Raw genomic sequence first — 26,624 nt, 5'->3', positions numbered from 1 at the left:
AAAAAAAATTGAATATGATAAATAATTCATGTCCAGACATGCTTTTCAGATATCATAAGATTTTACGTACAATTTATAATATTGTTGTATAAGAGAATCTAAAAATTAAAATAATTACTGAGTTGCATGACAAATATCAAGTCGTGCATTGATAAAATAAAAAAGTTCACCAACAAATTGTTGATACAAATTTACATTTACAGAAACTAAACTAATTTAATGAGATAATCTATTTAAAACAAGTATAGGTATAACAATAGACTTCCACCCTAAGAAACTAACAAAATATTGATTCATGTGTTTAAACATAAAAATTACAATTATTTTTACAAAATAAGCTTAACTTTTAACAAAAATTTAAGCTCAAAATTCATTTATATAAAATATAAAGTATTTATTTTTTTAAAGTAAAAATATTTTTTTATATTATTTCTATTAACTATTAAATAAATTTTAATTAAAAATATTTTAAATTATTAATTAATAATTATATTTTTAAAATTAACAGAAAAAAATATATTAGTAGAGTTTTTTCTTTTTTAAGTCCCTAAAAAAAAAAAAAAAAAAAAAAAAAAAAAAAGAAAGACCTACTTCAGCCCGTAACTAATATTAGCATTCAGGGATATTATAGGGTTGTGTTGTGGCTTTGTATTCTCATCATTGTCACTGCTTAATACCATATTTCTGGTAAGAAACTTCTTTTCTCTCAACCTTCTCTATGTTAGGGTTTCGTTAGATTTCTTTCAAAAATTAGCAGGTGTCTGTCCTTTGTCTTCGATAAATCTCACAGGTACACGGTGCTGTTGGGCTTGCATTCCTTCTCGCTGAAATTTGTGAAATTTGTTTGATTCCTGTCAAATTTGAGGGATAATCTCAACAGGGAAAAGAATATTATTGTTGAACCAATACTCGGACATATACGAGTCTGGAATTTGTGATAGGTCCTTTTCGTTTTCCAATCCTAGTTATGGAGAAAAGAATAACGATTTCGTTTCCCTCGCTTTTCTCGGCTACCAAACAAGGCGGTTATCCGATGTTGAATTTTTGGGTGAACTGTTGTTATTATTGCTGTTGCTGCTGCTTAGTATGATATATTGCTAGGTAACTGTTGACAATCTTATTATGTTAAACAGCAATCAAGAACGCAGTTATTGATTAATCCAGTTTTTGTTCACTTTTTGGGAAACTTGGAAGAAGGAAATTCTGTTGGTTTTGTCATCTCAAATTAAATTTGCTGTCTTCATAGGTTGATTTGTATAGGTACCAAAAAAGTTCATTCGCCGGTGTTCTTGTTCATGTACTTCTCTTGTTCGTTCTCTGGAAGAAACATGTTTGTTTTTTTAATTTGATGTTGAATTGATTTCTGCAGGCAAATCACTAGTATTTTGTGGCTTAATATTTATAAACCTAGAATAGATACATTGGAGTTGTAGGAGATGCCTAGAGACTTATCAAGGTCACGATCTCGTTCACCTTCATATAGGCGGAGGGACAGATATAGCAGGAGGAGCCGAAGAGACAGAAGCATTTCTCCATATTCATCATATTCTCATAGCAGGTGATCCCGTATTTATTGTTTGCTATATGTTTATGTTACTTCAAGTTATGTCAATACAATTGTAAGAACTAAGATATATTGGGAACTTTCAAAATTGTCTTATAGAATGGAAGCACAAACTTTTCAAGTTGATCTGTATGCATCTTATCCTTCTTAATTGTTCTTCTTGTGATTCTCTAATATATTTCAGGATTTTCTGAAATCTTATAAAGCTCAAGTAAATACTTTGATGATTGCCCTTCAAGAAGGGATTTTTATATTTTATATTACCACTTTATATTTAAAGTTCATAAGTTCAGTCCTGAGTTTGAATTGGGCACACGCTGGGTGGTTTGAATGCCAAATTTGAGGTATTTGCGCTGTTGAAATGCTGTATAAAGAAACTTGGCACTATTTAAGTTGATAACAACAAAATCAAGTATGAGCAGGGAAAGAATTTGTTTACTGTATGTAGTGAATGTATCTGTTCTCTTTGTTATTTGTTGAAGGTTTGATGGCTTCTATCTTGTAGTGCAAATGCAGAAAATCTTGGTCTTTATCCTTTGATTATGTGCACTTCAAGGCTCGTGTTCCATACAGTATTGTTTTACCTTGCAACTTTTCAAGGAAGATTTTCATTATTTGGCTCCCTTCTTCGTTATATGATTGAGTGGTCTTTTTTTCGGCTTTTAGTATACTTGCGGATAGTGCTGTTTTGGGTCTTTTCTTCAAGTTCTTTGGAAATAAACTTATGTCGCTGATTTTATTGAAAGAAGTTGATGACTATGTTGCTTGACATGGAAGCGAGAATTCATATGGGCTCATGAATATGGGGAACCATCATTTTCCGTGGAAAGTTCTAATGATGTAAAAAAAATTGGATATTTGGAGAATAATCTAGTGTTTTGAGAGAGGCTGCCTGTTCATTGTTAGAAAATTTTAAAAAACTCGGTTTCTTCCTATCAAATGGGATGGGAAGTGAGCAGGTGATGGGTGCCGATGGGTGTCCTTTTCGTTGCTCGATTGTGACTTAGCTTCTTCATGTGATAAAAGATGGAGCTGATTATTCTAAACAATGTATGAGGTAACTGTACATGCTCTTATATTTATTGTGCAAAATGGTAGGGTGCTTCGATGCTTAGAATCATGCATTTAGTAGTCCTAAATTATTTGGCTGTTGCTCAATGGTATGCATGCTATTGTACAGACGAAAAAGCCGGTCTATTTCACCTCGGTATCGCAGAAGTCGTTCTCCTACCACAAGACGTCATAGAAGCCGTTCTCCAACTCCAAGACGTTATAAGAGACAGAGGAGTAGGAGTTCGTCACTGTCTCCTCCTCGTAAATCTTCTAGTCCAAGTCTTGGATCATTAGACCATAGAACTGCCAGTGACAAACTGAAAAAAGAAGAAGAGGAGAAGAAGAGGTATATCAATGAAATATTTTTATCTTGTTTAAAAATCAGTAATATTTTTTTCATTTACCTTTCTTTCATCCAAGCATACAGCAGATTATCTATTTTTGGATGATAGACCATTTTATGCTAGGCTCTCACCAGTTCTGCTGATAAATTCTTCGATCTCCTTTCAAGAAGAAAAAAGTAACTGACAGGAGGTTGAGTTAGATATGGAGAAGATTTGGGTTTAATGCTGTGGTGTTGGGCATGTAAACTATCCATGTAATTGAAATGATTAGTGATATCTTAAGCATATAGTTGGAAGATACTGGATTGCATGTAGTTTACTTTAAATTTCTGACACAATCTCTCATTGTGGATAAGTGTTGAGTCAAGGAACACTGTTTTTGTTAAATCATAGTTGCATTTTCTGGAGTCATGGAAGAATATCCCCCCTCCAAGCCAAACTTTTCCCTGAATAGTTTTCTCTGTACACAGTATTTTTACACTACTTATCTAAGTCATTTTAAATATGTTCTTTCATGCCCTTGTATTATTCCATTACTGTATGATTGACTGAGGAAACACTTCCTTTGGCTGAATAAACAAAACTTTTATAGCAATTAAAAGTTTATAATCTCAAGTAAGGTAACAGAATCGTTGGACTCTCATGAAGGGCATATAGGATCTTTTTGCAAGTTTTGCATATCAATTTCAGTGGTGTGTATGCGCTTGCATTATGTTTGAGCTTTTTATTAGGAAGGATAATTTTCACACCTTTCAGATTTTTAGGTCTATCTAGAAGTTATTGTGCAATTAGTTTTGTTACAAAAACATTCTGATGGATACTAGCTTTTTGTTCAGGTTTCTTATTTTGTAATTACTAAGTGCATATATATATAAGTTTTAAATTTTCGATGTTGCTGATCTTATAACATTTTCTGGTAAAGGTTGAAACGTCAGCTTTCTTCCTTCCGTGTGCCACTGATTCCATATAACATTATTCCTGCATTTAATTATTGGAATGCTCAGTTGAATCTCTGGAAACATGTTGTCATGTATAAATAGGATAAGTCTTGATCCACACTGCTAATGGTTTGCTGTTATGATATTTTATGAAGAAAGTACTAATCTTGCTTAGTACAAGTCATTTTTACAAAATAAACCTTAGTCACTAGATGAAGTTACTTTCTAACAAAAAAAAAAAGGATAGTAAAAGATGGGATTGCTTAGACTCTATATTTTTTTCTTTTTATTTTTTAGCTAGGAGGCTGTATCTCTTTGTATACACGGGAGATTGAACAATGGATGTAGACCTCACCTGGTAGGGCGTTAGATCATTCAAGATTTTATATGGAAACTATTAATCTGATATTTCTTGTAACCAGATAAAATTACTGTCCACCCAAATGAGATAAAAGAAATAATAGATTGATTGCGCTCCATATTTTGTTTTTCTTTTTGTAAGAGGCTGTGCCTCTCTGCAAAAACTGGGATCAAACCTTAGACATAGACCTCGACCAGTAGGGTGGAGGAGCAGTTGAGCCAAAGGCTTGGTTTTAGTCCCTATATTTATTGTAAATGTATTGGCCTGCACAGGGTTCCAGCTCTGAAAGTGAACTTCGCTTAAGCTCAGGTTGAGCTGTCCCCTTAAGTAGGTTCTTTGTTTGAGCTTTTTGGGTTTGAGTTCAACCACATAAAGTCAATTAAACCAAGTTGCTATATGTTATTGCCCCAGGACCCTTTGCTTTCAGCAAGAATTTCCCACCTTGGGATCACTGGCTTTTCTGTCACTACTTTGGTGACTTTAATTATCCACACAAAAGACATGTAAATATGTTTTGAACCATATAAATATTTTCTTCTAAAAGGTAGTTTTAGTGTAAGGATTAAAGTTTTTTGATAATTAGTTTTAAAACTGCAGCAGGTTACTTGACATTCTTTTCCACAGGATTTTCTGAAGGAAGATACTGCTATAGTCCAACTTATTATGTTTGATCACTGATTGGTGCCTGGTTTATCTTCTGTTCACCAGTTTTGAAACTCGTATGTTTGGATCAGGATTCAGTTAGAGGTATGCCTTAAAAGCATAAGCCTGTATTTAGTGCCTTGGTCGTCGTGAAGGTTAGTCTGCCATTTACTATGGTTACATGAAGAGTAGAGAGGCAAGCGAAAGAAACAAAGAAAAAAATTGGAATAACTTGTTAAAACTTCTTTTTGATTGCACTACTGCCTGACTTCAAAGATATCTGGGATCAAAAGTGTGTGCTTTGAACATTCTTTAAGTGGCAAATTTCTTGGCTAACTTTTGGCCTTCCACTCCCAGGCGTCAGCAGGAAGCAGAACTTAAACTGATAGAAGAAGAGACTGCAAAGAGAGTGGAAGAAGCTATTCGAAGGAGAGTTGAAGAGAGTTTAAAATCTGAAGAGATTGAACTAGAAATACAAAGGCGATTGGAGGAGGGAAGAAGGAAACTTCATCATGAAGTTGAACTTCAACTTGAGAAGGAAAAAGAAGCTGCTGTTATTGAGGCTAAGCGAAAGGAGGTAAACAATATGCTGCAAAGTTCATTCTACTTTTTAACCCTGTTATTTATAGGTGCACTGATGTTTGTACATAGTGGGTTTGCATTCCTTAGGTTGCTTGAGGAAGATATCCGCATAGTATATGAAAATGTTTTCTAAAATTTTTGTGTTTATACATCTTTGTTCATAAAAATGTACAGTAGTGTGCTTGTGGAGTAATCAATATAAATAAACATAATTTTTTTGGTAAATAACAAAAATCTCTTTAGTTTTTCTAAACTCCATCCTCATTTTCTTTTTTGCTAACGGATATATGGAATAGGAGATATGAGTTCAGTTGATTCAATTTAATTAAATTGATAAACTATGATTAAATTCAACATAGTTAAAATTTAAGAATAATGTGGAAATAGAGTTTGAACTAGAATCAACATAATTTTTTTTCATGCAAAAGCATACATGAATTTGGGAAATAAAAGTAAGAAATGCTTTCATGTACCAGATCAATTTTAATATTTGGCTCTTTTCGTTTTTGTTTATCATTTCACATTTACTTCTTTAGCATTTTCTGATTGTGCTACTTCAATTCTTTTCCATTTCTTAAATGAAGATAAATAAAATCTTGTACTATGTCTTTTGGAAGTTAGAGAGATGGATGACATAATAAGGTGCCTTTCTTAAGAATGCTATGTTGGTTTCTTCTCGCCTCCATTCACCCAAAAAAGAACTCTAGCTTGAACATGCAGCAGTTTTGGGTTGGCAAGTATGGGGTTTTAATATAGTTGGTGGTTTTGAGGTTTCGAAGCTCGATAACAAAATGAAGAAGGCGTCTGACTGTTATTCATTTACGCCTACAAATTACTTTGGTTATGTTTGTTTAAAGGTCTTATCTGAACTACTGGTTTGCAGGAATTAGATCGAAGAGAGAAAGAAGAGTTGGAAAAAATGCTTGAAGAGAACCGGAAGAGGGTAGAGGAAGCTCAGAGGAAGGAAGCATTGGAGCGGGAGAGAAAGGAGGAGGAGAGATACCGGGAACTAGAAGAGCTTCAAAAGCAAAAAGAAGAGGCGCTGAGAAGGAAGAAGCAAGAAGAGGAGGAAGAGCGTGTAAAACAGATGAAGCTGTTAGGTAAGAACAAATCCAGGCCAAAGTTATCCTTTGCAATAGGATCTAAATGAGTATGCCTGGAAATAGTTGGATTTCTTATAAGAAAACAAGAAGAATTATTCCCATGCTTGCATTTGTAATTATATGTTGATTAATACGGTTTTTGGTTCTCACCTGATGAATCTTCTTTTTTACTTTTTTACTTTTTTTTTTTTTTTTTTTTGTACGTATGGAAGTGAAAAGACTCTGACCGTTGGAACTGCAGCTTTTATTTTATTTTATTTTTCTGATCATATTATGCCATTGACAGGAGAATTGAAGCCTGAAATTGGTTGTTTATGGATAAACAGTAAGTCGGTTGACATAACATATAAAAACAAATCCTTACAAGGTATAGGGAAATATTCTATTGATTAATGGGTAAGTTAATTTAAATTTTACTTTCCAGAAATTCTAGTATAATCTCTCGTTTAACTTATTGATTAGCCTGAGGGATTTGTTTTTACTTTGATTCTTTCTAATTTGATTTCTTATCACTCCCTATCTGTACGAATCAAATAATTTCTTTAACCCCCAAATTGATTTGATCTCTTTAGCTGGGATCAAAACCCATGTTAACAAATTCATATCTTATTGCCCATCAATCCAACCCATACCAGAGAAGAACCTAAAATAAAAACTCAATCCATGTAGGACGTGTAATTTGGGTATCCTTCAAAAGGTGACAAAGTATTGAGAAAAGACATTACATTCCATGAAATCAATCACAAGTCTTTCTGCAGTAGTAGGTGAACCAAGAAAGCATAACATTGGATGCATGTAAAGCCTCCTTAGTCAAAGGCATTCCACCCGATGTAAAAAAAAAAAAAAAAAAAAATTTAAAACAAGTAGATGGAAATTTCCAAATTACAGATTTACGTCACCTCTATCAGTTTGGTATATATATATATATATATATTTGTAATGCTTGAAATGTCTTTTAGGGTTTTTCATTGGGGATGACCCCTCCCACTAGGTTTGGACTAGGCCCGGAGGTTGTCTCCTGGTATCAAATTTCATTTATTTTCATTCAGAATTTTACATAAATTTAACAATTCCTATCTTTTTACAATATATAGCAGAATGTTATAAAATATTTTATTTTATTTTATTAATAACATGAGGAGACATTTTATTTATTTATTTTTGTGTGGCCAGAAAATAAAAAGGAAAATGAAATTCAAACGGGGAAATATAAAACACACGCACGGTTCTCGTGACACTGACAGACACATCAATCGCCGTCCCGGTAAACCCGCCCGCTTCCATCATTAACGCATCATTGCATGCCGTGGACCCCACTTGTCTACACTGCCAATCTGGTGCTTCCACGTAGTTATGTCTGTCATCATATCAGGTCACCCACGTGGTACTTGTTGACTTGCTGATATGGTTTCTTGTATTGTTGAACAGTTGAGTGGGGGCTTTCATGTATTTATTTCCCTTCGTATTTCACGCCCCCCCCATATTACAAAAACTTCTTTTATTTATTAAGAAAATAACATATTTTAGTTTATTATAATAAAATTTTCAAGACTTTATGTAATATAAATATATAAGATTTTATATCTGTATTTGAAAATAATAAAAAAATATAATTTGACAACTCTGAGGGAGATGGAGAAATTAAATGGAGTTGGGGAAAAAGTTAGAAATAATTAAATAATTAAAAGTAACTCATGATAATGAAATGTGATATTGAATGCCATTAATTTCTACCTTGTAATTCGCAATTATCAATTAATGCAACCGTTTCACAAAATTAAATAAAAAAAATGATGATTACAAAATCATTATATAAAAAATTAAATAATAATAATAATAATTTAAAAGAAAGAAGCACAGAAACTTTTGAAGTTACAAATGATATGGTTTCAGGTCAAATTGTGAAAAAGAATGTTTTTTCAATGAAACCGGCGGTATCAGGTCAAATGGCGGGAAATTGGAGAGAGGAGAAAGAGACACGTGGCAAAGTGACCGGAAGCAGGAGGTGATAAAACGGCTAGCTGGTAAATGAAGAATAGAACACGTTTCTTTTGATGTGGCAAAACTTTTACATTTTTACCCGCCTTCGGCCTTTTAGGGATCTCTTTTCTTTGTCGTTTTCCCCACCAGCGCGTCACCCCACGCTCACACTTAATTACCTCGAATAAATAATTTGTATTAAATATTTTATTGATTTTGAATAAATTTTTTATTTTTTATTTTTAAAAAATAATGTATAATTATATATATTTTAAAGACCTAATATACATATATATGTACAGATGTTTTTATCGTCCAAGCCAAAAACATAATGAGCTGTTACTGAATATATATATATATATATATATATTGGTATTCTCAAAAAATATATATTGGTTAATAAATAATGAGATTCTTTGGTGGTTGGAGTTGCGCGTCAAAAACACCTTCCTTGAAGAGCGTGAAGGTGAGATGTGTAACAGTTCACGGAACAATATGTTGAACAACTCTTTCTTCCTCTATATATTCAAGGAGTAAACGTCTAGGGTTTCTCATTTTTCAGGTCCAAAAGCAAGAGCTGCGTTTTCTGTATTTTCAATCACCAGATACCTCAAATCTCTTCTGGGTAATTTTTTTTGGGTTATATCGTATATGGGTTTTCATCCGTTTTAGGGTTTGTTACGGGTTCATGGCCGGCCGACGATCAGTTGTTTCTGAGAGGTGGAGGTTAATGGGAATGTTGTTTGGCTCGAGGTCATCTGTGATAGCCTCTGAAATTTTCTTAGGGGCCTTTTTACTTTCCCGGAAAATTTCTGCATCTACATACCTCTAGTTGATCTCGGACCAGGCTTCATTCCCGTCAACCGAACACTTCTTTCTCCCGGACGCAGATGGTTCATTTTCATGGTAGAGGTAATCTAATCTTTTTTTCTTTCTATCTCCGATTTTCCCTAGAAAGCTGAGTTCTGAAGTAGTTTGCATGGAATCAAATTAACCCACCTGTCAAAGATGCTAACTAACATAGCAGAAGATGCCATTGACCTACCAGCTTTGACCATGTCCTTTACCTTCATCTTCTCTCAAAGATGAAACGCTATCTCTCTCTCTCTCACACACACACATTTACAGAAGCAGCAGATGATTCTAGAGACTGATTCTGAATTTTCTGAAATAAAACTTTCTAGCGGGTAAAAAAACCCAATGAATTTCACACTACAAGGTCGAAAGGAAATTAGTTTATGTTTTCATGTGGGTTTCAAGTTCACATTAATTTGTTTGTTGGACATATATTCATCGTATATATAACTACTGATTATTATTAATTGACTTACATGCACTCAAATTGACTGTTATGAAATGGGAGTTTTATTTGTTTTCATAATCCTTTTGCTTGTGAGAATCTATTCTTATTTAATTATTATATGAATTTCTTTGTTTTATTTGATTTTTATGGTATAAGAATCTTTTGATTCTCTCATATATTTGTAATAAGAATCTATGCTTTTTGAAATGGGAATTCTTTATTTTAAATTTCTTGGTTTGTCTTTTCTGCAATATTACTGAATAATATACCTCATGAGGATATATATATATATATATATCCTCATGAGGTATACGTGTGTGTGTGTGTGCAAGTAAAAGTGTAATATTTTGGTTGGAGAAATGTGAAGAGGAATAGCAGGTAGAGAGTTGAAAATGTTGATGAAAGTTAAAATCTGGTGGACATGTGAAGAATCAAATCTGTACAACACTTGAATATTTATTTATTTCTTCTTTTTATTATTAATCGAATTATTAAGAGTAATTCTTCAATTAGTAGACTTTTATACTCTCCTCTTAATTACCTTATAAAAATCAAATCCTCACTCATCCCTAATATGAAGCAAGAAGCAACCACTGGTTTCTCTAATTTTAATTTTTAAATTTCCTTAATATGTGTCTCCTTAAGAGATTGTATTTTAATACTCGGTTAACTTTCTTTAATGATTCTTCTCTTTGTTATGAACATTTGGGTTGACTTTTGTTTTATTAAATGTATATGATTTGATACTTATAATCTAATAATATGCATAGATTTAAAAAAAAGATAGCATGTCCGAAATACATTACTACTTTTTATTTTTTATTTTTTTTCATAACATTTATTCCATCGTAGAATCTACGAAATATATGTATTAATTTTAAAACAAAGTACAATTTATCCTTAATATATATATATAGTGATGAAAAGTCAAACCACATATAATCCTAATATATAATTACAAAAAGATATATAGTAAGTTATAATTAAAACAACAAAATTATAGTTTGCACTTATTTTTATTATCAGTTATGTCATTATTAACATTTAAAAATAAATATATCACTTGTGTCATTATGACAATTAAAACTATTCAGTTACATATATTCAATTATTTTAAATATTAAAAATTTTTAAATACAACTCAAATTTAACTAAAGACATAAATTAAAGTTTAAATAAGATTACTTCATCTAATAGTACGATCTCATACTTGAACACAATCCCTCCTCATATGCACTCATAGGTTTGATATCCTGAGGGTACAATCTTGAACTATATAGAATGTTTTAGGATTAGACGTCACTTACACATTGGTAAGATTTTAGATTTAAAAAAAATTCAACGTTCTAACGAGACATAACCTACTATTGAACTTAAGAACATGACCGTCATAATCTTAAATTGGGTCTAACAAACATATCATATTATATTGAAGACGGTTTAATGTCTAAACTCGAACAAGATCTAAGTTAGCCTAGAAACGATCTTGAGCTTGGTCTAGGCATAATTCATATTGGAGCATAACTTACCTATATATAGTTTCAAATACAATTGATTAGAGCCAATCTATTTCTAATTAGAGATGAATAAATAGTGAATTTGATTGGTTTAGTTAAAATATATATATTTTTTAAAAAATGATTAAATTCGAATAATTGAACTGAATTAAATAAAACTTTTTAATATCCTTTTCTTTGATACCTCTTTTATACATTTTAATGACTTTTAATATCTTTAATATCACAAACTTGTAAATCATAAAATAAAATACTTATAAATAGTGCAAGAAAGAGAAAAATAAAAGGTTGCCTGTAGATGCACTCTTCTATGTCTCATATGTGGTTTTTTAACCTAAGTTTTAGACTTAGGTTAATCAAAATTTGTCGAGAACATAATTCCATATCTGATAGAGGTATATATAGTAAACGAGAATAAATGACATATTTTCATTGATAAAACATTTTAACAAACTTATCAACAGATATAACGGTATTAGTAATGTCAAAGAAAAAAAATTCTTAATCAATGAGAACATATCGATTACGAATTTATCGTTAATACATAAGTAATAATAAAAAATAAACTATCAGTATTTTTTTAATGTATACAATTTACATATCATAGAATTGTCAAACAAATAAAGAATGCACACATTTTATTTTTCAAATTCCGAAAGAAGGCTTCAATGGGCTTTTGTTGTAAATCATCTTATAATTTTAAATTTTGTTTTTTTTTTTTGTAAAATATTGGAAAGAAATCTGAATAATACTTTCGATGGATAAGCTGGTGGATAAATCCATTAAAAAATTATTTTGAATTTATCTTTATATATATTATTTTTTAATTATTTAAATTAAATTAACATAATTATTGATATATAATTGAAATAAATGATTTATTAATATTAAAAATCTGGTTTAATTATGTTAATAATAAAATTACCGTACAAAAATAGTATTTACAAATTAGAAATTGTACAAAATAGTACTTCAAAATAATAAAATATAATTTTTCCTGCATTACATAAAAATATAATATTTTTATATATGATAATATGAATAATTTAAATCTATGATATGTCATAAAATATAATATATGTAAACACCTGAATCTATATATATATAAAAAGAAATTTGCCATATAATCACCCTTTTAGAAAAAAATTACACACCTTAAATGAAACAAAAACATACCTATTCCTCTAATTTAAGAAAATTTGCATACAATATTTTTATACGTAGTGTTGTTCAAAAATACCAAAATTTTGCAGGGTTTAAAAGATTGCTGTCACGCTATTTGAAAACTTGTGAACTTTGATTCCTTTTTCTGCATATGATTGAAGACTTGAGAAAGTTGGATGAACATTTGTGACGTCTTCTCGTAAATTCAAGTCTTCTATAAACACCAAAACAATAATTTGCAACTTTTTTTAGATTATAATTTTTAACTTTCAATACAAATTTATTAAATATTAAAATCTCAAAAATTATTTTCCTTAAAAAACACAATTTTTTTTTTATTTAAAAAAATGAATAATTATTTTTATTAAATACCAAACAATTTTTTTTACCAACGTTTTTAATAAATAATCATTTCAACAATAATTTTAAAATTTACAATACAAAACTACAATTATTCCAAACACCAACTTATTTAAAAGCCACAAGCAAATTTCACCAGAATCAAACTCCAAGGAGATGAAATAAAAGACATCTGATTCCATACGTTAAAAATAACTATACATTAAGATGGTTATTGTAATTATGAAAAAATAATAACAATTTACACCCGATGACCCTTAAAGAATTTCCTGTAGGTGTGCAAGACAACAAAAATAAAACAAAGCAGCAAGTAAAAAGCCTGCCCCTAGGAACAACGGTAAAGAAACCGGTATTTCATGGCAGCTCGGGGAAAACCTTTTGCAAGAAATTCGTGAAACGATTAGCATACAGCTTCGGTTCAACAGCTGATACTGACATCGGGTCATACTGCAATGATTTGCAAGTATGCTCAATTCTTTTTCTCATATTGTATTCCTGTAGAATATCAATTATTCCCATAAACAGAACAACATCGTAAACCTCAAAAAGTTCAAGCTCCGTTGAACCATTCTCATCCTGTAGAAGCTTGTGATTAGCCTGAGCTGGCATGTTCACACCTAATTGCACCCGTAACCTGATAAAAGTGAATGTGGTTGGCAAAATTTCAAGTCCAATGTACTGAATATTATAAACTATGATATTGAAAATAAACTAGCAGAGGTACATCACTGTAGCATCGTGTTTGGGTCAAGTTCTATTCTATTCCCACTTTATTCTCACATCTTAACTGTTTTATATGTATAATCTAGTATAATATACATTTGATGCATAACTGCATTAAGTTTATTAATATATTCAGATGTTTTGCTCGTTTGTATTCTCTTCTCATCATTATTCTGTAATATTAAAATAGGAACCAAACTCATCCTACTGTTGTTCCACCTACCATAACAAACTAAAAGCATACAACAGAGTTGATTTTGTTCTGTATGTCACTAGAGGACACCAGAAAACACCCGGGTGATGTTTATCAGAGAATGAGAGTGATTTCATGTCAGGTAACCATATAAAAGACTTTAAAATATGTTACTGAACCGGAAATTATAACTTTCATAAAATCAATACTTCAGTTACCTTGCAGTGCCAGGCAGTAGAAGATCAACTTCCTTTTCACCAACAGAGTATGCTCTCAATGTGCTTCCTCGGATATGAGGACCCGGTTCAGTATTGACAGAGCTAGGTTCATGAGCCACTAGGAGTAGGCACTTTGGAGAGATTGAAAGCTCCCCTTGGGAGGATACATCTAGAGGAAGTTGAACATCAATGTACGTAGAAAAGGATATTGAGGTAAAAATTAGAAAGGAAAAAAACAAAGTAGATGTAAATATGCTGCTCATGCAGAGTATTTCTCAAATATGTTTTTGAAGTTTTTTACCTTTCGTTTTATTTTTTTACTTTTTAAAATTTTTTTACCTTCCATCTATATTTGGTAAAGTTATTGCACAGTAACACCACTTATTGATATAATATGACTTACCTAACAGTTTTCAAGAATATTCGCATATAGGGACACTGAGTAGCGTGCTAGTCTATTTATTAAAAACTGTTATCGATGTCAATACAATACCACAAGTAGCAACACTCTCCCAATGTCACAGCAGATAAACTGACCAGTCTAAGGATAGTAACATTATATTTGAGATTGTTAAATCATAAATAAGAATGTAGAAATGTATTATTAAGATAGCATCAGGGAGGTGCTGCTTGAATAGAAAATGCATCAAGTAATACTATCATGATAAAGTTAAGGGGATAATTAATAGGATCAACAAATAATAGAACACTTTCCGAAGTATATTAAGGAATTTAATTAAACCAAACGCAAGTTTGTTCAACAAGAGGATCAAATCAGAAGGACAAACCCACCATCACTAACAGGTTCAGTCTCTTGTCCAGGGGCTCTGAAATGTACCCCTAACAGGAGGCTGTAATCAATGATATGTTGAGATTCCAGGAACTTGCAGTCTAAAGAAATTTGTCTGGCAAAAAAGGAGACAAATATTGAGTTCCACAGAAGATAAGAAAATAGATGAAGTACATAAATAAGGAAATATAGATCCTACAAAGAATTACTAGCGGGTTGTGACAGCATGGTTAAAAGAACAATGAACTCTAGATCATACTTGAAGTATCAAGGAAAAATGCTTCTTTCATTTTATTCAGTCTATAACATACATATACCATCTTAATCAGTCCAGTTCAAAACATTACAGTTTGTCTGACAAACATCACATATGGAATCGGTGAAAGCTGTTAGATAGTGTATTCTTATTTTGACCTTAGACAAAAAGAAAAGAAAAACCACAGGCACGTAATCATAAAATCTTTGGAAGAGTATAGCCGTAGGCAGGGATAATGGGTGAACAAAAGGATTAAAGGCCAGTCTTAGTTAAAACTTATTGGGTTAAGATGCACATAAATGTAGAGAAAAAGAGATCATAGCAAATATGCCATATGGATTAAAATGTAGTGTGGCATGGGATATGAAACAGAGATACGAGTGCTAAGCTTTTGCAATGATGAATAGGTATTTCTTCGTTCATCATCTTTGATCTCTAGTCTCATGTTTTTATTACTTTTGCTGTTCCTGACTATTGAAAATCTTGCACAAAAGATTAGAGAACTTTGTAAGGAATTTAAGGCAGAGCACAGCAATGAGTTCTGCCATTACATTAAGATTGAGAAGGCCAAACTACAGGTTCACTATATTATTTTACAAAGCTACCTTTTGCCAATCAGCAAGATAGGCACTTAGGTGTGACAATCTGGCATCAGACTTCACTTATATTAAGGTAAACTACAGTAACTTGCTCAAGCATTCTCAACCAAAGAAAACCTCTATGGAAGAGTAGAATTCGGTAGGAAGTGATAAAATCCTACTTCAAGTATTTTCTTCAAAAAACCAAAATTTGCAGAGACTTCAGGAACATCAGAAAAGAAGATAAGTAAATGAAACATCTGAACAAAAAGAGAAGTTGGAAAAATAGGAAAGCGGCAACAAATACACTTTAAGAAAAGGATCCTTCAATTCTATGACCACACAAGATATAGAGTGGGGACTCACTTAAAGAGGTATTCCCTCAGCAGCTTATCCATGTAAAATTCATAAGACAGATCCAGATCCTTCAAAGTGGTATTTTCTCTAATTTTATCTTCCTCTGTACATCTTCCAAGAGTTGATCCCTTAAGATCATAACGACGATGAATTCTCAATTCTGTGCAAAACATATTTCCCATGACCACAAAGCGTACCTAAAACACAAAAGGTCACAAAAGCCCCCCCAGGAAACGTGACATTCACGGGAGAGATACAGTAGGCCAGAAGCCAGGACAACAATTACCTTTCTTCCACCTTTCAATGTTATTCGATGTAGACCAAAAAATTTAGTAATAAGAGTATTCTCATGCTTCCCTACATGTCTGTAATAGGAAGGCAGCATCTTGAGTAGAGCCTACAGCCAAAAAAAACATATCTAAATAACTGTGACCCACAGTCTGTCATAAATTAGAGAACAATCTTGCGAAAAGCTGGAAAAGCCATCCCATCAAATTTTCCAGCCGAAGGTCATCAAAATGTATATTAGTGACAATAACAACAGGAGGATAAATACATATTGAACAAACCAGAGCGATGGTGGTCGGTAGATCCTATACAAAAGGATACATCAGACAATATCAGTGGCATATATTGTTGAACATGCCATGTCATGCAGAATGACTTAGGTGGAGATTACTTAAATGGATTAGAAACTTTAATTTAGCACTCTAAACCTCAACTATTTTGCCTCACCATGCCAATTAAGATTAAAATCTAACTGGAGAAGCATGCAAAGCATCTTTAATAAAGTTCTGCCTCACTCATTTAGCGAAGGAGGTTCAGTGGAGTCGGACCTTCAGCTCAGATCTTTTTAATGTCTTAATCACAAATCTATCATCATGAGAAAGATAGAATATACTGCCACTTTTCCCCGGCGAAGAGAGCTCCCTTAGACCATCATCACCACAAATGGACATCATGTACTCTGCTGCATCTAATTTGAACATCTCCCTCAAGTTCCTGAAAATTTAATCTCAAGGATAAGAACAAACCATAGCTTACATTATATTTGAAAAGAGGACTGGAACGAGTGACTTAGGACAAAGAGAGCTTGAATAGAAACTTAGAAAATCTTATTAAGAACAAAACTTAGAGATCTTGGATCTTAATAATCAAAACAATATCTCAATATGTGAATAATAATCATAAGTAGTCAGGGTACCTTATCTATGGACATCAAAGTACATCAAAAATAGAAACTCTATAATACCTAATAAAATAGAAAAATAAATTAAATAGAAGGAAACTAGCAAATCTTCCTATTTCCTTCTATTGTAAACAAAGAAAATAGAAAAATAAATTAAATGGAAGGAATTAGGAAATTAGGAAATCTTCCTACTTTTTTATGATAAAACTTTCCAAAACTTTATTTCCACTATAAGAGAAAATTAAGATTTCCATGCCTTCTAGTGAAAAGAAAAAAGGAAATTAAAATTTTCTATTTTTGTTTAGTGTAAAATTTCCCAAAACGATTCTTCTCCTTTATTGATTATGCAAGATTCTCCCCCACTGAAAAAGAGCTCGACTCGAGCAATGCAAACTGAAAATGCCACTCCAAGAAATCTAGATCAAGTACACAAATTGTTCCTCAGAAATCCAAGACTAGCTTATCAACTACGGTAGTATTGGTAACGTTGGTGCCGCTACCGCCATCAATAATTAGGCTATATACCTTCCCATTTACAAGGCAATAAGTGTAGAAAATATTCTCGTTCTGGTTATTTTCTTCCAACTTGACTTGGACATTCAAAACTCTCCTGATAACCAAAGCTTCCCCCTCGGTTGGATATTCAACATTTTCCTCAACATCCTCTAGTGGTGGCGTGTTGTTATTATTGTCGCTTTCACAATCACTGATCTTATCAATTCTGTCATCGTCTCTCAATAGCATGAACTTTTTATTTGAGCTTTTGAGAAGCAATATGTCCAGTTTTGAGACACCAAAAGCATTTAACTGTACTATACTCTCGAGATGAGTTAGGTGTCTTCCCATTGGTATCAGGTGGTGTGAACTTTCCTTCTTCTTGTCTACTCCCTTCTTTTTTTCTTTCTTGGGTCATTCCGAGCTGTAGGTAAGGTTGGTATATGATGTGCTCCTCCCTTTGTATTTGAGTTGTCTCTCAATTTTTATGATCATGTGTACCATGTCCTCCAACTCCAGGCGATGTTGCAACTCCACAATATTTGCAATCTCCTTTTAAGAGCTCTTAAGAATCTTGTCATGGTTGCCTCAGAATCTTCTTCAATATTAGCCTCAATCATGGCCATCTTCATCTCCTTGTGATAGTCCTTAATAGACATAAATCTCTGCATCAAACATTATAATTTCTGATGCATTTTTCTATAGTAATTAGAGGGTATGCACCTTGTTCGCATAATGACCTTCATCTCTCTCTAGGTGGAGACTGGTTGTTCCCCGTTATGCCGCCTAACAATGATTAATTGATCCAACTACTAGGGCATAATCAGTGAAATCTAAAAAGCTGCCAGCTTGATCTTCTTTCCTTCGTTGTAGTTGTGATAGTCAAAAACTAGCTCTACTTTACTTTCCCACTTCAAGTAGGCTTCTGCATCATTCCTACTTTTGAAGGGTGATATTTTCATTTTGATGGAGTTGATATTATCGTCCCTTCTATCTTTTTTCCTTGTGACTCGATCTTCCTCTTCGTAATCGTTATAGGACTCAGCCTCATCATTGGAGGTTCGGATTCTAGGCTGTCTGGTGTTAGGAGTCCTGTGTCTCACTTCACGTCGACTACTCCTCATGCCTTTCACTACTTGACTAAGTTGTGCTAGTTCGGCTTGCATCTCCTCCATGATTAGTCTCATATCAGTAGGGCATTGATTTTCACTAGACATTCTTAAGATTTTTGCAAGAAAAAAAGTTAGTCAAAAGAAATAATCACTCTAATCAAGTCTCTCGTGTTTTCACTCACTTGACTTTTACCCTCTGGTGACCTCACCCGCTCTTGTTTTTTTCCACTCAATCTTCCACCCGCAAGTTGAGTTTTGAATGGGACCCTCTTGAATCAAGGTATTCAATTATTGTTTTTAAGACACTATAAGGAGCCCTATGGAAAAAAATATCACACAAATACTAAAAGCAAGAGTTTTAACATAGGGAGGAAAAGTAAGTGTGTTATATGTTGTACTAAGTACTAGAATGCAAATTAGATACTTAGATGTGTCTTGGAACTAGAACTTAAAGAAAGGAAAGAAACTGATAATGGAAAAAAAAAGACAATTATGGAGAATAATGTATGGATTTGGTTTTACCCTGAAGGAGGAAATCGAAGATGTCCATAAATTTATAATCTCAATGTACACTACGTTCTATAATGAAAATGAAGTCTTGTGCTAATGAGATGTCTAAGTATGGATGCGTATTGATTTTGGGTGAAAAACAAAAGGAAAATTTGCTTTGAAGAGATCGACCTTGCACCATTATAAAGAATGATTGTTGAGTACAAAAGGTAAATACTCTCCCGATTATTGTATTGAGTGATTAGGATTTCTTTCCTTTGTTTCTTTTTTTTCTTTCACTTCTTTTCTTTTTTTTTTCTTTTGACTAAATAGGAAACGTAATCACAAAAATGGCAAAAAATTCAAATGATGGTGATGGTGATGTTTACACTCAATGGAAAAGTAACAAGCAAAGAAAGCTTCTTGCCTGGTTTTATGTATGTATGGTTTTTTTTGTTAATGATAATAAGAGGGCAAGAAAGTAAAGAACAAATGTAAAGGATAGTGAGGTTTATATGGAACCTGACTCTGATACCAAATGATGCAGAACTCAAGATCAACGGTGTAATCCAAAACTCACACAACACTCATAAAGTATCAAAAATTTAAATTCTATAAAAATCCTCACTATTTAACCCGCAATCAATAAAGTGATAGGAACTAAAATCATGAGAAAATTAAAAAACTAGAAAAAACGCCACAAAAATATCTTAATAAGTTGATCTAATTCTTCACTCAACAAAAAAATTGAAGACATCTCGCCAGTTGAAATAAACTTTGTAATTTTATTGATGTAAACTTGAATAAATATATCTATAAATTGATGACCTATTTACAGTGCAGGTCATGTGATAATAAAGAAAATAATCTCTTAAATTAATGAAAAAATTAGATAGGAAAATAAATTTATAATAGAATAGAAAACTTGAAACAATTAAGAAGATTGCTTTTAAAACGAAATATACATTATCTCTTTTTTTAAATAGAGAAGATCTTAATTTAATAGTGGCTGATTTAGGAGAATTAATTTTGGAAAATTAGAGGAGGCACTAAAGGTCCCATAATGGTCACCCAAGTGCCTTCCTTTCTCCACAAGATTTGATATTTAAGAAGTTTTTTTCTTTTCTTCAAACAACTTGCGGTTTTAGGAGCACCTCCCTCTTTGGGCGATTCTTGCCCCCCAAAGGGGAAGATTTCCCGCAGGATTAGGAAATAAAATCCCATAGAAAACCTCTTCCTTTATGATTTGGCCAATTTCCTTCTTATAGGGAAATTCCTTTCTTTTTTCTTACTTGTTTCCTCTTGCACTTGGAGTGAGTTGTATATATCATTATACCTTTGGGTTAATGGTCTTTTTGTCTTCTTTCCTTGGGCTTCTTTAGTGGAACCAAGCCATCTTCCTCATTGATCCATGCTTGGACAAAGAGTTGAAAGGCTTGTTGTAGTCTTTTTGCTCTCCTTCTTGTAATGGAACCACTTGGCATTGTGATACCTTTTCCTAGTGACCCAAGTCCATCCAAGTTGTGTAGTTCTACCTTGAATCCTCCTGGTCCGTCGTTCTCTCCTTTGGATTGGGCTTTGCTGCAGGTTGGATCCTCATGGCTGTTATCTTCTTCATGCTTCCTCTCTTGGCTGCCAACTTGCCCATTCTCTTGGGTTTGGCTGCCACTCATCTTCTCTTGACCTTTCATGATCCATGTCCATACTCACATCAGATACTAAGACGCATTAAGTTCATAGAGAGTTTGACTAAGTGAACCTCTTCAATTTTTTACTTGGGAAGCATAGGAGCTAAGATGCATGAGTGCAAGAGGAGTTTGACCAAATGAACTATAACTTCACTTAACATTGAGTGTACATCTTGTCTGAAGCATCTGGTGCCTATAAAAAGGTGTCTGCTAGAGAGGAAAAAGAGTTTCTTGGAGAGTTCTTACCTAGCTTACATGAAACTCTTTCAAAACTTAATACTGCTATTAGCTATAGGCCCATATTATACTGCTTAATAGCCTCCATGATATCTTGTATGCTTTATGGCTGCCCATTAGATGGATCCACCAATTAAGAAGTCAGTGACAGCATTAGGTAAGCTCGAAACTCCAACATTTCTTAGCAATAATATATATATTGATATCATAGGGCCCCTTCTCACTGATAGTAATAAAATCAGATTGCATCAGGAGCTAGTCACTCTCACTGATTGATTAGAAGATTTATGGCTGCCCATCAGATGGATCCACCAATTAAGAAGTCAGTGACAGCCATTAGGTAGGGCTCTAAACTCCAACATTTCTTAGCAATAATATATATATTGATATCATAGGACCCCTTCTCACTGATAGTAATAAAATCAGAGTGTATCAGGTGCTAGTCACTCTCACTGATTGATTAGAAGATTTATGGCTGCCCATTAGATGGATCCACCAATTAAGAAGTCAGTGACAGCCATTAGGTAAGGCTCTAAACTCCAACATTTCTTAGCAATAATATGTACATTGATATCATAGGGCCCCTTCTCATTGACAGTAATAAAATCAGACTGTATCAGGAGCTAGTCACTCTCACTGATTGATTAGAAGATTGAACCCCGTAAAGCAATCTGTCAAATCCCTTTTCTCCTAATTTCTTGATTTCCTTAACATAGTACCTAGTTTTCCATAGCTAACCAATTAGATCTATAACCAAGCAGATTAACCAGTCAGTGTCAAAAGATCAAGATTCATAGTGCTCTTTGTATGACTCGCTTGTGATTATCTTAAAGAAGCAAAACATAACAAATACCTGAAAACCATAGGACAATAATCCTTCCAATAGAAATCAACAGATTTGTGTGGGGGTGTAAACTGGGAACCCTTTTTGGGAAAGAACATCCTTATTCTAGCTCGATCTCCAAAATCAGATCCCCGAACTTCACGCCTAGGCACTGGTGTGATCTTGCCAACAGTATACCTGTGAACTTCAAAATTAATTGTTTAATAAGTGTGACAAAGCCTAAAAAGGAACTTAAGAATTGCTTCAATTACTAAAAATAAGTGGGAGCAAAAAATTCTGAAAAATTAGAACATAAGTACATATATACACATATGTAGACACAGAGAGGGAGGCATAGGGAAACTATGGAAAAAGCTTGTAAACAGTAAATCTATAGACTGTAACAATTAGATTAGCTTATCAAGGTGCAAATTATATCATATGGTAAGAAACATCATTATCAATTTGATTTGTAAAAAATTACACTTTCCATGTTCTCAAAAGTGTCAACAGAGAGCAAAGAGAAGCCAAAGTGCTTACATACTCCAGATTTTATCCATCAAATTATGTTTTATAAGATTAGAAGGTTTAGCAACAAAGTCTCTGGATCCAATAAACATTATAATACATTGTCCATGTACTGTTTTACAATTTTAATGACTGTGGTCCAGCAGTCAAGCCCAGAACAATATAGGATTGAGCCAAAAACTAATCTTTCTCCCTGATGGAGGGGATAGTAAATTCAACAGAAGACAGTTCCTGAGAAAAGGAAGATTTATGATGTCAGCCTCTATTTACCTGATACCAAGTTGCAAGTTAAGCATCAAATAGTAGCTTCGGTGGCCTTTAAAAATGTCGATGCAAAACCTCCTTTTCACTTCTTGTGAATGAAATATATTTCTTGGTTTAGCCTTGTGCGACTTTTCTATGTTATTCCTAATTTCTTCCCTAATCAAAACTCCTTGCATGTATTCCCTTTCATAAACTAGAGTACATTTATCTTGCATCCCATTTTGACTCTCATCAGAGATATGAGAAAATGAGCATGAGGAATCACGACACACAAACTCTCTAGCACGTCCAGAAGCACTTGATTTTTCATTCAATGATTTAGTTCTATGTGATATTCGACCTGAATGTCTTAAAAATCCCCCAACTGAAATCTTCTCAGAAAGACTGCGAGTAACGCTTGGTCTTGGAGGTTCTTCTGAATTTGAAGATGAGCTGTGAGACAGCATATTTTTCCTTTTGCCATCATATCCTAGAGAACTACGACACTTCTTCAGAGATGGATGTTTACTTCCAGCAGGGTAGAATGTTCCTTTGCCATCCTTTAGGCCCTGGGTCCACATTCCAAAATAATAACTACCATCTGCAAACTTATAAACTCCAGACCTGTGTCTATATCCATTTAACCAAAAGCCATCAAAAATGTCACCATTTGCCCATTCCATGACCCCTCTGCCACACATTTTTCCAGCTTTCCAATGCCCAATATATACATTTCCGGTATTCCATGAATAGGTACCACAACCTTCATGTACCCCTTCTTTCCAAGAACCATCATAAGTATCTGAATTAGAATACTCCTTTCTGCCAAGTCCATGGCGTATGTTCATCCTCCAGGATCCTCTATAAATGGACTTATCAGATGAAGTGAAGGTTCCAAAGCCATGAAGATAACCCCCAGAGAAGTCGCCTTCATATTTTGCCCCTGACGGCCAAGTAAGTTCTCCTTTCCCTGTCATTTTTCCCTCTTCCCAATCCCCTTGATAGAATGATCCATCAGACCATTTATATATTCCCTTTCCATGGGGAAGCACTACCTTAAATTCACCATTATAGACATCTCCATTTGAAAAGGCCTTCTCTCTGACCCTGTAAGAACATAAAACACAGTTAAACCAAATCTAAGCAATATGCAAATCGACATAACTAACAGGGAAACAAAAATTAACTGACAAAGAATGAGAGTAAAAAAGGATTGGCCAAATAGTGCATGTCACCCTTGTGCGTCTGGCATGATTAGGGCATGACAAGTAATCTAACTTTACGAGATGATTTTCACTAATCTCATCTCATGCATTCCTTAATTCTGAGCAAGTCTTGAAAGCACAATATAAAAGCACCATACAAGTTCTGATATCCTGGACATATAAAATCAGCTGCCATTAGAATCTAAACATCCACATGAAAGAAAAACTAAAGACAGAAGAATAATTTTTCTTTTAAATTTTCTTTATGTTTCCTTAAGAAACTTCTTTTTCACTTTTCCCATGCATTGTCAATAATAATTTACTGGTAGTCTCTTTACACATTGATGTATGGCTATAAATTAGAATTCTGTATCTAGATGAAATAATAATTAAGAAATTACATACTAACATAAACTTCTCTTATTTGAGATTCTTTGAGGAAAGATTATAAAAATATCTAGATTATCCTGTCAGTGAAGACCATGGTTGGGAGTTATTCCATTGCTTTCTGGGTTAGTGGCTCAAGACAATCAACTTGAAACTAAAACAGTATCTGACATCTTAGCAAAAGACTGTTTTGTTATTGTATATTATCACATAATTTATTTTTAACTAGATAATTTAGGTAGGAAACTGGTGGAAAGGTCCATAGAAGAGGCTAGGTAAAACATTCATTTGGTGTTCAATCATATTTCTTTGCAGAACAGGCAGACCCTAGAATATTAAGAGATATCTATTTGATTATGACCTTTTTTATGCATCATCAAGGATATTTACGAACTCGTTAAGCATAGGCATATTTATCACATAAGTTTGTTGAGGATCCTATTTAGTTTATTTCTCTATTAGAGGTTCGATTAATTAGTTTATCTTTCTGTTTAGTTGATTTCTTAGGTAGACTTAGGTTTTCTATTCTGATTATGTCTAGTACCTATATATAAGATACCCTAGCCACACTGAGATTCAAACTACTATAATTATGATTCTACATTATTAAGATTGCGTTTATTACGAGATCCTACATCTTTAATATTGGTTTCTTGTTAATTTTTTAAGAATCTTGCCCGAGCTGTACTAATCCCATGTCAGTTGGTAACAGAGCAATTGTCAGGGACTTTCACAAAAACACACACCAGACACCCCCTGCACAGCTCAAGATACGTATGCTGAGAGAAAGACTAAGAGATAGATATTAACAGATAAACTTCACAACTATAATCATTTCTTAATCGAAGCAGTACTGCTGATTTTGATCCATGTTGACTAAGCAGACTAGCATATAGATCAGAACATAAATTGTACGCATCAACAAGCAGCATTGTCTTTTAACTCTAAACTTCCGCAGAGAACAATCATCTAAGGTAGCGGACCTCTTCTGATTAAGTCAAGTTCCTAGCTTATCAACCATGACAGTTTGACTCAACTGCCACTTCCTCCATTTAGGAGAATAAAAGGAGAATAACTTCCTAGATAATAACAAAAACCCAGCCCCTTTCGTAACACTATTAGACATACATGAATTGTAGTTAAAAAGCCTCTAAGATTCCTTGCGGAACTAAGATCTAACAAAAAAGATAATTCAATAGTTTAATTGGCTAAATTCCCTTCTACTATTTCCCCATTACTTCACCTTTCTACAAGTATTAAAGTGATGAACAAATTTTTTCCCAACAAAGTATATAACATTAAATGATGAAGAATGATTGCTAAATAAATCTGTAATTGCACAGCAATCTTCATCATTAAAATCATTACCAAAAGGAGAAAAAACAAAATACCAAGTAAGAGGTGGCGAATTATTAAAATGTAACTTTCATATCTCTACCTGACGTTCATAGCACGATCAAATGTGAAATTAACAAAATAGGAAACCCAGGTTCCATTTCCACAGGATTCCTAAGTTTCAATGCCACAATCTGAAAAACACGATAAGAGGATGAACTCTAAAATAGGCAGACATCTAATCTATTCTCTGATAACTTAATGCCTCACAACTCAAGGAATGGAAATCCAAAATGAAACCCATGATTTTTTATCCTAGTCCATCCATTTTCCCCCGGTAAAGAAACTGAAATCTATCAACACCAAATCTTACTTCATTTGGTGTTTGAAAACTTAAAGCATGTAGCAGAATCAATAAAATTTCCAAATATAGAAACAATTTGAGAAAGCGAGAAAGAACCAAGGAAATAAATAGTAAGTTGTTTTACACAGATAAATACATATATAATACACATATGCATATAAAATCACTGACCTGATGAACATAGGAAAATGAATCCCTCCTGCAAGAAAGCGGAAAAACAATAAAGCCCTCATTTAGGGAGACATCAAAAACACAAATATTAGATTACGTTTGTTTTTTGCTTTGGAGAATTGCCCCTACCTATGAGATCCTGTTCTTGAATTTGACACTTCACCTCTTTCTCTCTCTATGTCGTTGTCCTTCTCCTCTTTAGTTTGAAATTTTAAATTAATAAGAACTCCTGAGCATCTCTCTCTCTCTGAAGCACTACTTGCCATGCATGTAAGGTGGATTAGTTTACTTTCCTCCTCAGTTTACAGTTTCTTTTTTTCTTCTTTTCTTTT

At 33.2% G+C, this 26,624-nt stretch overlaps 2 protein-coding genes across 21 annotated transcripts; one reads left to right on the top strand and one right to left on the bottom strand.

The window, feature by feature from the left end:
* The first annotated feature begins 566 nt into the window (after positions 1–566).
* LOC110809985 (arginine/glutamate-rich 1 protein) lies at positions 567–6,736 on the top strand. 16 transcript variants are annotated; one of them, XM_022035987.2, is made up of 6 exons: positions 638–1,101; positions 1,195–1,260; positions 1,370–1,558; positions 2,745–2,963; positions 5,260–5,479; positions 6,368–6,736. In XM_022035987.2, exons 3-6 carry the CDS (start codon positions 1,437–1,439, stop codon positions 6,632–6,634), a joined length of 828 nt encoding a protein of 275 aa, XP_021891679.2. In that variant the 5' UTR covers positions 638–1,101; positions 1,195–1,260; positions 1,370–1,436; the 3' UTR covers positions 6,635–6,736. The 16 variants fall into 16 exon arrangements, 13 of the variants coding, with proteins under 13 accessions (XP_021891680.2, XP_021891679.2, XP_021891681.2 ...); XM_022035988.2 differs by lacking the exon at positions 1,195–1,260 and having other exon boundaries at positions 567–687; XM_022035989.2 differs by lacking the exon at positions 1,195–1,260.
* A 6,332-nt stretch (positions 6,737–13,068) lies between these two features.
* LOC110824663 (Phosphatidylinositol-4-phosphate 5-kinase family protein) lies at positions 13,069–26,624 on the bottom strand. Of its 5 annotated transcripts, none has more exons than XM_088213880.1 (11): positions 26,422–26,624; positions 26,293–26,320; positions 24,066–24,206; positions 22,858–23,937; positions 22,090–22,257; positions 16,863–17,028; positions 16,313–16,423; positions 16,036–16,223; positions 14,838–14,950; positions 14,046–14,214; positions 13,069–13,545 (listed from the first exon to the last, which is right to left on the bottom strand). In XM_088213880.1, exons 3-11 carry the CDS (start codon positions 24,080–24,082, stop codon positions 13,266–13,268), a joined length of 2,292 nt encoding a protein of 763 aa, XP_088070006.1. In that variant the 5' UTR covers positions 24,083–24,206; positions 26,293–26,320; positions 26,422–26,624; the 3' UTR covers positions 13,069–13,265. The 5 variants fall into 5 exon arrangements, with proteins under 5 accessions (XP_088070006.1, XP_088070010.1, XP_088070009.1 ...); XM_088213884.1 differs by having other exon boundaries at positions 24,018–24,206; positions 26,422–26,621; XM_088213883.1 differs by having other exon boundaries at positions 24,022–24,206; positions 26,422–26,621.

The sequence above is a fragment of the Carica papaya genome, chromosome 2 (genome assembly GCF_054855325.1).
Source record: "Carica papaya isolate Zhongbai chromosome 2, ASM5485532v1, whole genome shotgun sequence".
Classification (NCBI taxonomy): Eukaryota; Viridiplantae; Streptophyta; class Magnoliopsida; order Brassicales; family Caricaceae; genus Carica; species Carica papaya.
This window is presented reverse-complemented; position numbering and strand designations above follow the sequence as displayed.